This window comes from Amphibalanus amphitrite, unplaced genomic scaffold, assembly GCF_019059575.1.
Source record: "Amphibalanus amphitrite isolate SeventyFive unplaced genomic scaffold, NRLGWU_Aamphi_draft 001023F_arrow, whole genome shotgun sequence".
In the NCBI taxonomy this organism is placed as follows: domain Eukaryota; kingdom Metazoa; phylum Arthropoda; class Thecostraca; order Balanomorpha; family Balanidae; genus Amphibalanus; species Amphibalanus amphitrite.
The window spans coordinates 167,123-181,530 of NW_024882517.1; the positions used below are offsets into that span (position 1 = coordinate 167,123).

Consider the following 14,408-nt stretch of genomic DNA (forward strand, 5'->3'; position numbering starts at 1 on the left):
TCACTTCATCGGCTTGACTAGAGAGAATCAATCCATTCGGACCCGAGAGTCTGGACACTTCCCTCCAAGAAGGTCTAACATCAAGCCACCTTCCGTTTAGCGGACCTGAGGTCAGGTCACCTCACGATCACCTGGTCGACTAACCGCCGACTCACGATCCGTGATGAGGCCTCGGTGGTCGTCTCATGCCACACGCTCACGGTCCTAGCCGTAGTGTCACCACAGCAGCGCGCTCGTGACCAGGGGCGCTTTGAGCGCATGTGCCGCCTGAGTTGCCTCACGCCGCCGCCGCAGACCGTTGGTCTGTTGGTGGGCTAGCGGACACCCAGCGTGGCGGTAATGCTGCGTCGGTCGGTGACTGAAGAGTTGAAGACCCGACGGTCCGGCAGACGGTTCAGGGAAGCGCAGTCGAGACTCGAGACCGTGGGGCGGAAAATCACCGAAATAGACTACTCGTGGTTAGACTCGGCTGATATTAACGGATGCAGCGGGGCGGAAGTGAAAAACAACAACAAGCCCTAGAACAAGACGATTATCCATGCATCGATGCTACATTCCGGTGCTTCAAATCGACGTCGCATTTGGAAAAAGGAGAGGTCAGTCGAGTGACTTCGTCTTTCATCTGCTAGATGTCAGTCGGTGACCTCACGTGCCATCTAACCAACCCATCTGCTGACCGCAGTGCCGCAGAAGACCGGGTCTTTCTGACTGGCTGTCCCTCGCCGTCCGTCCCCACCGCGTGTGTAACGGGCTGAGAGGCACCGAACCGTGACCCGTGCCGCGTGTAGCCCACTTCTCTGCAACGCTGCCGGCGCGGGCAGCGGTCACACAGAGAGGGAACAATGAGCAGGTGATGGACAGCTGACGGGCACAGATGTATCCGATCAGAGAAACACGGTTCCAGTTGACTAAATTGTTCGGAAGACTGCACATTGCACGCGCCTCGCAACTATTCGCCAGTCGAAGTAGGTAATCGGTATTGTACCGTACGAAAACTGCAATCGAAGTCGGTTCCACGACCCACTGGCAGATGCAGCGGCTGACTGGCTGGACAGATAATTCCGTGAGCTGACTACGGTCCCGCAAAGCCCCGGCACTGGTCGTCCATCATAGGAGCGAGCTGTCCACGATCGGCCGGCCGACCGAACGCCGGCCATCTGGCGCTTCGTCAGGTCGTTAACTGGACCGTCCGAGTTACGCCCACCCAGCCGGCCAGCGTGGCGTCGGACCGTGGACGGAGCGACGGGCCTTGGGCGGAAACACTAATATCAGTTATAACTTGGACTGAAACTTGTGTTCGAGCAGCTCGACAGTGCACGTCACCAAGGAGAATTGTCGGCTTAGCTAGAGACCAACAGCGGATAATGTGATGACTTCTTTCCAAGCGACTCCTTCCCTCTCTCTTGAAGCCCTGGACTGTTCAACTCTGGCTTCGTCCAAGGCGGCACCCGAGCTGAACTACCTACGACTCATGCTCCCACCTTCTCAGCAGGGAGTTACTACGGACGGCAGGAGCGACGGCGTCAAAGCGTGGGGACAATAGCGCTGGTTTTGCAGAAAATAACAGTTATGTTTCGGTGTGAGGAGACCCACTAAAGAGGCAGAACAATGAGTAACTCGGACAGAACGGTGCGTGGCCACTCCGGTGGGACAAATCACCGGACACAATGGCCTTGTGGTTCCTGGAGGTTTTCAGGACACAAACAGTTTGTTTCAGACCCCATGGCTGGCTGCAAAAACTAGCACGAGTGGACGAGGGAAGAGACAAATAAGGCACGCAAGATCGGTGTTGATGCCCCCTGAGGAAGCCAGGGACGCAAATTATCCAAAAATGATTGTTATAATGCCCACAAACACGACACAATACCCCCAAATATGCGATGTATGTCAATCAGAATACTAGTGCGCATCCATTCCCTCTTCGCTGGACATCTCGAAGTCGCCAAGGGCTCCGTGTGGCTGACCTCAGCTGTTATCCTCTGTTTCAGCACACACATGTGGGTGGTCCTGTCGTCGATGTACGGCAAGCTGGTGGTGCTGCTCACCATCGCCTTCTGCCTCACAGAGGTGATGGACAACTCCATCCTGCCGCTGACATTCCAGGTGAGATATAAAGATGGCGATAGCATTGGTCTTGGTCTGCTCGAATGATCGTGTGTGTTCGCGGCAATCGTTAAATTTAAGACACTTACAAGCGTTCCATTGTTCATATAGATTGCTAAGACAAAAAATTAGAAACGTTTTCCAGTTGGAATTTGTCTTTGGCTGTATGCTCGCACATTATTTCGTGATAACCGATCGTGAAATAAAGGCACCTTGACTCGCGTGAAAAGGCCGGACTTGACGTATACCTGACTCGCGTGATTGACATTGCAGGGCGTGTTCATGATGTACCTCTACGTGGGGAGCATCATCGCCATCCTGTGCATCTACATCACCGTGGTAGCCGACAACATCCCCAGCGTGACGTCCTCCAAGCAGGACCTGACGCAGGCCGACCCGGACATCACCAGCCTGGCCAGCTTCGGCACGCTCAAGAGGGCGCACATCTCACGCTCCAAGACGACGCGCACCAGCTTTTACCTACGAGTCGGCGCTCTTTGTAAGTATAGATCATTCACAAAAGCTAAGTATCAACCAAACAGAACATTAGTTGAGTGCTTGGATAATCTGTAGAGAGCGGAAAAAGCCAGGCGGGCCGTCCAGGAACCGACACTGCCCTCGGTCCAGGAACCGAGGGCAGTGTCGAGCCGTGACGAACATGAGCGATGGGATGGGCGGGGCTTCGCGTGACGGCAGGGCGCCGTGATGAGCTCGTGACGATGGCGTAGTGACGTGACGTGACGCTCGGTCGTGACGCCCGGGACGGTCACGGCCGGTGGTCCACGGGGTGAGGTCGGCCGGAGGAACTCGGGGTGAAACACACACCGGAGGTCGGCTGGAGGAGCTCGGGTTGAAACACACACCTGAGGCCAGGTGGAGGAGCACACGCTGGCGGTGGAGCACCTGCCTGAGGTCGGGTGGAGCTATATGCTCGGGGTAAACCACGTATGTACCTGGGTCCGGGCCTGGGCCATGTAGTGATAAACGGTTGTCACTTAATCAGTATCACCGGGTCTGACTCTAACCTTACTTGACTCCGTAGACTTCGAGGCTTCTGAGAATGTATTGGGAAATATGACGTTTTACTTACAAATCAAGCTGGCATTGATGTAGATGGCTGCATTTGATTTTAGATTTAGTTTTGTACCAGAAAGCAAAGCACGTGTCACGAATAACGACCTGCCCCAGTGTACGCGATATTTGAAGATAACCTGCAATGAGCCGAAAGATATAACTCATCTCTCGTCCTCGTCACGTCTATGTTCATCCACCTGGTCGGCGTCTGTCTAACGTCAGAGCGCCGTCTCAGAGCGTCACAGGCAGCGTCCCGACACGGCCGTGACGCCGGAAATGGCGTGTTTCCGGCGGTTACCCGCCGTAACGTCACAATTATTTAGTGTGTCCCGGGCGGGCTCCTGAGCGGGGGCCGTAACCGCCGGGACGGCATCTGTGATTGCACGGGCTCGTATCCACGGATAGTGGAGCGGGCGGTGACGCTAATGGAAAAAAAGACGGACGGGACTAGACCGAGTGATCATTTGTGGTTGCGTACGTCCTACGTTTGGTAATTTTAAAAAACCAGGCAGTTAAAACAGCGCATAGTGCGTCTAAACGTTGATAGCTAAGGTTGTGATTAGTGGTAATCACCGTGGCCAAGTGTGCGTGTGTGTTGTCAGGCCTCATGAAACACGCTGTCGACGACAACTAATGGTAGCGCATTCACCCTCACAGTATCAAGCTGATGTCCTCTATGAGTAGCTACTACCTCTTGAATACAGCTAGCGTATACAAGCATCAAACCGCGGCGCTGTGACCCGCCTCTGACCTGTGCCCCCCTCTCTCCTCCTCCGGCAGTGTTTGGTTTCGGCACGCTGGTGTTTAACGGTCTGGAGATCGCCATGCGCTCCACCACGGACACGGCCTGCAGCGGCGAGCTGTCGTTCGCGCACCCCATCCTGCAGGCCATCTTCACCTTCCTGCAGATGCACTTCCTCTTCGTCAACTCAGAGGTAAGCGAGGCACTGTATATCGTAAAACGAATCAAACTGCATGCGGTAAAAAGGTGCTGTTTTTTCTAGTAGTTTTCTTGGGCAGGAATGATAGTCATTTCGTATTGATCTTTTTTAATGGGTAGGCCACTCGTCTCCAAGCGATACGATGGTATTGTATAAACGCATCACTGCGACCCTCTCGTCTCTGTCCAGCCCCACCGAACCAACATATCTGCCCAGCGTGCTCTTACCCTGCGCCTCCACCACGAGCCACCCCGCCGACCTCCTCTCTTCGAGAAGTCCAGCCTTCAGACCCGTTACGTTTCATAGCCGACTAACCCTTGCCCACCTCCATCCACAGGTCGTTGTGGAGAAGTTCGGTCAGATGGCGCGGTTCGGCTTCATCCACCTGGTGGCCACCAATCTGTCCGTGTGGTTCCGGATGGTGATTTGGGACTCGGCTCACGAGTGGGTCCACTTCGTGCACCTGCACGCCCAGCCGGACCGTCCGCTGCAGTACGGCGGCACGCCCAGCCCCAGCGCACTACGGCTGCAGGGTACGTCATCGGGCTTGGTTCTGCGTTTTACAGCAGTTATGCTCACAACCAGGCTTTCGAGCAAAGCGTTCCATTGTGTCGAAATTGTTAATCGTGGCGTCTCTTGAGGCCAGGGGATGCAACTTTCTAGTGCATCTTAGTTTGTCTAGCCCTCATGCCGCGTGCCATGGAAAATGATGCCGAGTTTGTCGCGACATTCTCACCGACTGACGAACGTTCTCAGGTTTCCCGGGTCTGAAGGATCTCGGCTACGAGGGCTACCTGGACGTGGACGTCACCACGGAGGCGTCGCCGGTGGACCGCTCGCTGGATCTTGGCATGCGCGACTCGGGCGTCCTCTACTACGGAAACCCCTTCACATCAGGTACGCTGGTAATGCATATTTGTGAGAGAACTACAGGCTACACGGTCATGATTTAACACGTCCTATCCATCACTTAACCCCATCTAGTGTTGTTGGTTGTCAAATATCTTTTATCGCATTATTGTTACCGGTTTTCTGCTCAGGATCTTCCCTCCATGCATTCGTGACGTTAACCTTGCACTTCTGACGCTAAATTTCGCTCGGTTGCAGGTGCCGAGTCTGTGACGGCACCGTGCGTCAACGGCTCGCTATTCTCATTCACAACTGCGCATGCCCAGCGGGTAATGCGGCTCTACCAGTGCTACAACAACAACACGCTCGGACAGATGTGGACCAAGTCGATGCCCTACCTGTTCCCCTTCATCGTCGAGTACAGGTCAGTAGAGCGGTGACGTTAGAGCAGGCACCGTGTTAGCCGCACGAGGGTAGCAAAATTTCCCAATCATTGAGTGAGTCTTAATGCGCTGGAAGCCTCTAAAACGCAGGAACAAGCTTTCGAAAGCAAGTCCTCTGACAGCATCTTACAGAGGGCTTCAGCAGTCAGCACTCAGCCAATTGTAATGCGGTACAGTCTAGCTTCAGGCGTTCAATACTGCTGCCATCTAGCGTCAGGATTATAAACTTCGGTTGCGACATCTTACAGGGAGGGGTTTCGCACTTATCGTTTTTTTATAATTCTTCCAGCCACTTCATATGATGCACCCGTTTTCTTTGCTCTCCCATTGATCGATCCTGGCTCCGTCCGCAGCCTGATCGCGGCAGCGGTGACCTACATCATGTGGAAGTCGGTGGGCCGCGAGCGCTCCAAGCAGGCGGAGACCAAGAAGGCCGACTCCGACAGCACGCTGGACTCTCGGCGACGGAAGCAGTGGCGCACCGACTGCCGCGCCGCCTCCAAGGGACTCTTCCTCGGTCTGCTCTGCCTGGTCGGCGGCATCGTGGTGCTCATCATCTTCTTCGTGATGAAGGACACGACCGAGTTCCAGGGCCAGATGTTCTGGCTCTCTGCCGGCACCCAGCTGGTGGTCCTCAGTCTCTCAGTTGTGATGACCCTGGTTGGGTTCTACCAGGTGCCGAAGCTGTCGGTAACCCACAAGAAGAAGCCGCTGCATCTGGACTCGATGCTCAGCTCGGTGACAATTGTCGGCGTGTACCTGCTGGGTATTTTCGGTCTGATCGTGGGAGGGATCGAGCTGAACGAGCCGCGTCACCTGGTGCTGTTTGTACTAAACGTGACGCTCATCGTGCAGACCACCTGCCAGGGGATGCTGGTCTCGGAGGCCAGCCGGCGGCAGTGCGCCACCCGGCAGCAGCAGATGGCCAAGCCCGGCCGACAGGTCATCACCTTCCTCCTCTTCTCAAACGTCACCCTGTGGATGATGGACACGTTCATGTCACACCACTGGCTCTCGCAGGAGATGCAGTTCAACTACTACGGATTCCTCGCCTGGGGCATCATCTCTCGCATCAGCCTGCCGCTAATGATCTTCTACCGCTTCCATCAGTCTGTCATTCTTGTGGAGATCTGGAAGAACACGTATAAGACGCGTAGCGACTAGCGGGGAGGACGCAACCCTGACGACTCTGACACAGACTGGTACGGCAGCGGCAGCAGCGGCAGCAGCTGCATCTGCAGCTGCGCCGGCAGCTGCAGCGTCACCTCCGAGTGCTCGCGCTGCCCGGTGTGCCGCACTGCCGCCGCTGCTGTAGCTGCCGCTCCCCCGTCCATGTCCACTGACAGTATGGACTCGGGCGCGGCGCGCGAGCTCCGCCACCGGCGCAGCCTGTTCGGCCGGCGCGCGCTGACGCCGCCGCCGCCGGCCGCCCGCCGGCCGCACTGGCGCCGTAGCCGGTCCCACTCGGTGGAGCGGCCCGGCCGGCGGCGGCGGCGGCGCCGGTCGGCCGCCCACTACACGGACCTGACAGACGACGAGCGGGCCGAGCCGGCGCCGCGCCTCTCCGCCGACCGGCTGCTGGGCTCTAGCGTTCTGCTGGCGCCGCACCCGCGCTGGCGCAGCGCCGCCGCCTCCGGGCTGAGCGCCCAGCTGCGCCGGCTCGCGGCGCCAGAGGTGGCCCGCTTCCTGCCGGCCGGCCGGCTCGGCCCGGACCCCCCTCTGTCCAGTGACGACCCGCTCGTGCTGGGCTGGTTGCAAGTCCAATCTCCCCCCGCTGTCCCCCCGACCGGCATCAAGCAGGTGCCGTTCCACCGTAACCTGGAGCATCTGATGAGGCTCTAGCGGCGCCGGCTGCCCGGCCAGCGCCGCTCGGCACCCTCAGACTGCTCCTAGCGGAGGGGCGACACCTGCCCGCCCGCGCCGCCGAGCCGCCACTCCCCAGTGACGGCGAGCGCGGCCCGGCAGCGCCGCAGACGCGACGACTGACGCGCACTCCACAGTGTTTCAACTTCTCTTCGTCTGTCTGTCTGTCCATTCTCCGTGAACACATTTCGGGCACCCACCAGCCAACTCTGCCGCCAGTGACGGCGGGCTGGCCCCGTCGCGTACAATACAGACCGACTGACGGCCACTCACGGACTGACGCGAGACAGCCGCTCATGAACTGACGCGAACGGACTGACGTCGCCGGGAAGTGACTGTGACTGTGACGCGACTGACGGCGGCAGAGGGCCAGAGCGTGCAATACCGACACCTCACAGACTTATAGGTGGTGCGGGGACTGCTGGTGCGGCCCACTGTCTCAACGTGCCCGTCCTTCACAGAGGAGGCGGAATAGTGTCCGTATTGTGCGCGAAATGCCGAAATGTTCTGCTTGCAGCCTGACAAAATACTACCGACGTGAGTTAACCGTTAGTCAATGGAGCATGTTGAGGGGAGGAGATGAGTCGTCAAATTACGTCAAGCAGATATATGTAAGTAACGCATTCGGCTAACAGCATGCTAAGGTTGTTGTTGAGGCTTGCTCGGCGCATTATTGAAGGATACGGTTTGTCTCCGTGGAGTTACCACGGGACGTTGATTTGTCTGTTATTCGAGTATTTATTCCATCGAAGCAGAGTTTCAGAGGCGAATTATGTTGTTTGTTTACCCTTATTGTATTTATTGGTATGTAAGTCGTGAACGCGTTGTGGTATAGGTTGGCAGAGCGTATGAATGCTACCTACTGATGTATGCAATAATTGTGCGAGTGGGAATGATAATACCGTCTGGCGAGTTGCGAACCATGCTGTTATCGAATAGCAGAAGCGTCTGCAGTGTTCGCAACTCGATTGGTACAAGTAGTTCGCCAATAAACAATAGATCGAAAAGCCTCTTTGATTTCGCTCTAATCCTGCTCCCAACAAACACACAGTATGCCGGATGGTCTTTGTTATTTGCTCACCCAGGTTATCATATTACACATGAACCAAACTGAAGCAGAACGCAACACATACTGTTTGTCGAACCGATGGCGGGGGCGGGGGCGGGGGCGGTGCCGCCCCGGCGGTCACCAGACACCCTCCGTTGTACTGGCACAGTGACCGGCCGGTCCCCCGACGGCCCGCGACAGTCACATTACCAAGCACGGCCAGCTCTGAACACACGACGGCCACGGACTGCCCGGAGGCTACCCATGACAGTCACAGACCACCCCCAGATCTGCCCAGAGACGAATAAACGTCTTCCAGCGCTGTTCACGGACCCTGTGAACGCTGCCATAAGCCGCCACACGACGTGAGCTACCGATGCGGTGAGGGGTCGGGCCGCCGCCGCCGGCACCCGATTCTCCGGGCGGGGGCGGGGGCGGCCGCCATGTCCCGCCGCCACAGCCGCCCACGTTGAGCAGAGCTGGCGACGGGGGCGGCGGGAGGCGGCAGTGGGGGTGGGGGAGGCAGGCTCTGCCCTCACAGGGGCAGAGCGGTGAGTAGTGGCCGTTTAGTCGACATCCATTTCGGGCGGGGGTCGCGGGGGCGGGGGTCCGCCGGCACCGCCCGGGGGTCCGCCGGGGCCACCCATACCACCCATACCGCCCATACCGCCCGGGAAGCCAGGCATACCACCGCCGCCACCGCCCAGTTTCTGTGTCATCTTGGTGATGAGCGCCATCACCTTGGGGTTGCCCTGGTACTTCATGATGTTGGCTGGGTTCTGGGAGACGTCGGCGAACGCCGTCATCACCTCGGGGTCCTGCGGCAGAACATGGTCAGGTCAGGTTGTGACGGATTCAGCCATTTTTGGATCACATTGCCATAAAAGATTTAAGTAAAACGCGTGGAAAAATGTTGTTTCCGGTTGTTTTGAGTAAAAGTGCACGAAAAATTACGTTGTTCTCGGAAAGGAATGCAGGATACCTGGCCAGTTGCGCACAATATCCAAAATGGAGGGAGCTGATGGAAATACTTCCACTGCTAGGGTTATTGACCCTTTGAGTTAGCCTTCTAACATGACTGGCGCAGTACCGTAAACCGGGGTGAGTTGATATGGATTTTGAGGTTATTCTAGATTTCTTTAAAAGCCACATTCATTTACGGAATTATTTTTGTGCCAGTTTCATGGCACATGCCTTGGGTAGGCAATCAGCAAAAATGAATAAAAAATGTATATATTAAGCCCCTTTTTTAAAACGCCAAAGTTCATATCAACTCACCACCCCCCAGGGGGTGAGTTGATATGATTTTGGATTTTTCAAAATTTCTCGACTAAAGAAGCTCAGAGGTGAGTTGATAAAATGCCAGTGTTTAAAAAAAGGATGAGAGAACACATCCTGAAAGAAACCATTAGAAAAATGATAGTAGTTTGGCAGCAGACCTCACATTCATGAAAACGCAATCATGTCCAACACTGCGCTATCAAAATGGCTTGATTTTAGCAGCATCATTTTTTCGCTTTATGATACTTAGTTTTACTTAGAACATTCTGAACTTGGCTAGTCACGTGTCCTCAAGCCAACGGTATCAAAACTGGCAATATATTTTGGAATTACAAGTGTATTTTCTTGTAATTAAAACACATTGTCAGTTGTGGGTCAAGGTTGATATGCCTCTGACAGAAATAATGGAGTGAAATGAAAGAATACATATACTTCTGAGCTTTTGTGGACTGGTAGTCAACAAAATATTTATGAAGTGAAGTGAAGCGAATCTAATTCGGACTGTATTCTATCAGGTGAAATAAGCGACATAAAACAGAATTCGGCATCAAAAGCCAAAATTAACCCTCGCACTTATAGGCGGGCGAACGGACCACCTCGGCTTTTCGCACATAACTCGCGCAAAAAGCGGCCGCTCGCGACGAAACTTTCAGTGCCTCTCGAGTTTATCAATTTTACACATGTTCTAAAGATTTCATGACCCTGACTCAAATGGTTTTTGACTTGTGACCTGATTCTCGAGACCATGCTTGGCCGGAATCGCGATTTGGCGTAGTCGGCTCACATTATCCGCGCATTTCCAGTCTTTTTGTGATTGTAACGTCCAAACATGTAAATGATGTTGGTCCCATGCAGTATTGTGGGTGTCAACTGTCAAGGTCACCTGAAGGTCAGGTCAGGTCATTGACCTTTGGTGACCTCGGCTCACTTTTGGAGTTTTACATGTTTCTAGGGTAGTTTTTTTCGGGCCGATGTCGAATTTAACATGCATTTGATCATTTACGAAGTAGTTTTAGTGCCTTCGTAACATGTTACGACACCGTCAGTGGTAGTTGACACTTGACACTCCCTATTGATAGCCGGCAGGACACCTACTGGTTGACCTGACCTGACCTGACCTGGTCTAAATGTACGAAGACACATGTGATCAAAACAAACATGACATTCGTGATCAGCAACAGCCAAAAAAATAATAACCTCGCTTTACAAACTTCAAATAACCCCTTATTTTCTCGACTTCTGGGTAATTGACCTGGCCTGGAAGGTTAACCAATGACCTAAGACCTTAAAGTTGGTTATCATCGGCTTCCTCGCGTCTCGGGCAACACGCTCGTTTTTTCCTCGAAGCTCTAGCTCCACCAGGGGCCAAACGACGATGGGATTCCAACGGACCCCCCCCCCCCATACGTTAAACGCTGGCAAAACACGAATACGGGCGAGGGCTAAAACATCAGTCAATTTCTTTATATTGTTTGTTCCATTTCATTTTGTCACTCATTCTCGGTTGGCAACTGCCAAGCAGGAAAACTAATCAGTTTCACGAGATCAGAATTCCCGCGCTGTTAGCCATACAGAAACGACAGTTCTGTCATTTTCGCAACCACGAATAATTATAACATTTTTTTTTTTAATCTGTATGTATATAGGTGTTCTATAGTGTTCCTTTGTAGCTTGTAGGGAGCCATCTTGAGACTTGACAGGGAGTTGTGCTGTGCCTTTTGGCTTTTGCATGTTAGGTATGTCCACAGAAAAAAAAACTTTGGGGTCGCTGATGTTAGTTGTCGGACCTTCGTCCCCGTCTTGAGTTGAGAATTGAGATGTTAGTTTCAAACGTTTCGGCCAGTTACTCTCCGGCCGTTGTCACTCGTCAGGTGTTCTTTGACCCTCAGAAGGACCTGGATGTTGGTGGCGTTGCGCGGTACGCGTCCAACCGTTCGAAAGCTCCTGTAGTTAGCGGGAACCGAACTCGGGTTTCCTCGGTGATGGTCCCCGGTTCTAACCACTCCACTATCGAGGCAGATTTGACTATGGCCGGAGAAGTTACTTGCTGAAACGTTGTGAAACTAACATCTCAACTCAAGACGGGGACGAAAGTCCGACAACTAACATCAGTGATACTAACAGGCCTCGTCTCAAGCATTCAGAAAAAAAACTAAAGCTTTTGGGGGTTGATGGAATGATGTGGGGAGAGAAAAGGAGAAGAGTTGGTCTAATTGACTTTGTCTTACTTGCAGACCCATATTCCATGCTAATTTGCATGCATATCAGCCTGGTATCAGCTTTTATCATGCATATCAACTCACCACTTGATGGCATATCAACTCACCACCTGTCACTTTTCTTAAAATTATAAAAAAGCGTTGTTATAGGTGAAACCCAAAACTACCTAGGATCAACAGTAAATTGATGATAGATTCTTTCCCAGTGCATGTTGTTCCATGAATATCCACCGTCTTTGCTGTAGGGTGGGGACTTTTCCTTAGTTTCAAAATCAGAAGAAAAAAAGGACTTTGAAAAAAGTAATGTGTTAAGAAGACACTGCACCACATGCATGCCTTTCTCAGCTATGTGCATCACTTATTGGTTGCTTCACTTCACAGAAAAATAAAACTAAAAATTGGTTTACAAATGGATGAGCAGCACACATTTTAACATTTTTCGAGCAATTTATATCAACTCACCACCCCATATCAACTCACCCCGGTTTACGGTACAAATCAATATACCCTGGTACAAATATTGTTTTCGTGTAATACATATTACATCAATGTGAAAATTAGCATTAAACTAATAATTTTGTATAACATTGTTAGTGACGAGCATCAAAATAACTTGCACAAGACAAACAACTAAAAGGACTAATATATTCCCGTGATCGTGATTTTTTTTTTCTCAAGAACTAGGTCACCATTTGCTCCCTCTTTGCTCTCATTATTTGCTCTAATTTTTATTTCTGGCAAAATATCAATAACCTCAACTGAAAAGAAATCATTACTCAGTCGTAAGGCAACAGGCAAGATCATGAGATTCTTCCTAAGCACAGAATACAGATCGCACCAAGAAAGACGGCGCGTTGTAAAACTTTGAATCATCAACGCCAAGCAGCTTGTCTTCTCAAAATCACGCGTCAACAAATCGCTCACTACAGCGATCATCAGTCGCCATCGCTCACCTGCATGGCGGCCACGATCTCCGGGTCGCTGAACAGATCAGACATGCCGGCCGGCATTCCTCCGGGCATCCCTCCGGGCATCCCTCCGGGCATGCCGCCGGCCCGTCCGGGACCCGCTCCGGCGGCGGCCGCGGCGTCGGCAGCGGCGGCGGCGCGCGCGCGGGCCTTCTGCTGTTCCTCGCGGGCGCGCCGGATGCGCTCCTGCTTCTGTTTCAGCTCGCGCTCCTCGCGGCGCCGCTCCTGCTTGCGGTTGTGCTCGGCGATCTTCTGGGCCTACGGACAGAACATGGCACGGGTGACGCCCGCCTGAAGATGAGCGAAGAGGATAGCCACAACGTAAACTGCTCTCCCTTGAGGCGTAACGATTTACCTCGAAAGTTGTATTTTGATGAACGTGCAAAACATCCAAGATATAACCAGTAAAGCATTGATACTTGGTTAAGGCAGACAAAACAGTGATAATGGAGCGCAAAAACATGAATAAAATATCAAATGATTTAGTGATCTCGGAACATAATAATCGTGGACTAGATACCAAAACGGCGAACGGAAAGGACGGAATACAACCATGCTCGAAACAATCACGGTGACCGTAATAGCCCAGTCGCTGCTGGTGACTCACCAGACACAGAAACACAGAGCCCAAGAGACGGCAGATATTTGTTTACCTCGCCGAGCACGCCCGTCCACGAGTCCCGTAAAAAGCCGCGCTGCATACCGTCCTATTTGTGGGTCGGCAAAAAGTGAAGGACAGGGTCGCTGGCGAATTCGAGTCTGTTCAACGTCAGAGTGCATTCGAGCGATATGGATTGTGAGGATGACTTGGTAACCGGCCAGTACCAAAGTCAAAGGCACCTGACAACCGGTGGGTGGCCACATAACTAGCCCCACATGACCGTGAGCCATGCGGGCCTAGGTCCCACATGACCAGGGGGCCCCGGCCGGGCAGACCGCACAGCGTGGTGACGGCCGCAGGCGGACCGTAGTCTCCGCCAACTGACGCAAGCCGTGAGGGATGGGACGGGTCGCGGCCCACCTCCGACTGCCGGGGACGGCGGTCAGCCCCGCCGAGCTGCGAGCACAGACGGCAGCCAGCCCCGCCGAGCTGCGAGCTCAGACAGCAGCGGACGGCGGTCAGCCAGCCCCGCCGAGCTGCGAGCACAGACGGCAGCCAGCCCCGCCGAGCTGCGAGCTCAGACAGCAGCGGACGGCAGTCAGCCCCGCCGAGCTGCGGGCTCATAAATTGGGGGAGTCTAGTTGAGCGAGGCGTCAACAGGAGACCGGTTACTAGGCTGGGGAAAGGGGAAAGGGAGGAACCGCCGACAGGGTGGTGGCCGGTTGAGATAGGTTATTAAAAGTATGCCCATCGGTAACAAAAGCTTTTGCTAAATGGCTTTTCCTAGTTTCATGGTTGCCCCAAGTCATGTTGATATGAATACATGTAGTGCCATGGAATACATATCGTGTTACATAATGGGCATTGTTATATAACGTTCTAATATGCCAAATCCTGGAGCTTGAACCAATATTAGACAAACTCAGTAGGTAACGGTATTTTTGCACAACACTTTATTGAACCATCACTTACATAACGTCGGGAATAATATGGCATCTCCGGGTCAGGTTAATGCCCC

The 14,408-nt window shown here is 53.4% G+C and overlaps 2 protein-coding genes across 6 annotated transcripts in view; one reads left to right on the forward strand and one right to left on the reverse strand.

Annotated features, from left to right (window-relative positions):
* LOC122369285 (proton channel OtopLc-like) overlaps positions 1-8,280 on the forward strand; it is a 55,652-nt gene extending 47,372 nt beyond the window's left edge. For all 3 annotated transcript variants that reach the window (XM_043343913.1, XM_043343912.1, XM_043343914.1), the window contains 7 exons: positions 1,989-2,103; positions 2,377-2,602; positions 3,958-4,112; positions 4,456-4,651; positions 4,875-5,015; positions 5,226-5,391; positions 5,764-8,280. In XM_043343913.1, coding sequence (XP_043199848.1) covers positions 1,989-2,103; positions 2,377-2,602; positions 3,958-4,112; positions 4,456-4,651; positions 4,875-5,015; positions 5,226-5,391; positions 5,764-6,574 — 1,810 coding nt within the window. In that variant the 3' untranslated portion in view covers positions 6,575-8,280. The remainder of the gene's footprint in view (positions 1-1,988; positions 2,104-2,376; positions 2,603-3,957; positions 4,113-4,455; positions 4,652-4,874; positions 5,016-5,225; positions 5,392-5,763) is intronic.
* A 46-nt stretch (positions 8,281-8,326) lies between these two features.
* LOC122369287 (hsc70-interacting protein-like) overlaps positions 8,327-14,408 on the reverse strand; it is a 39,317-nt gene continuing 33,235 nt past the window's right edge. For all 3 annotated transcript variants that reach the window (XM_043343917.1, XM_043343916.1, XM_043343915.1), the window contains exons 6-7: positions 12,775-13,047; positions 8,327-9,139 (exon numbers count right to left, since the gene is read on the reverse strand). In XM_043343917.1, coding sequence (XP_043199852.1) covers positions 8,888-9,139; positions 12,775-13,047 — 525 coding nt within the window. In that variant the 3' untranslated portion in view covers positions 8,327-8,887. The remainder of the gene's footprint in view (positions 9,140-12,774; positions 13,048-14,408) is intronic.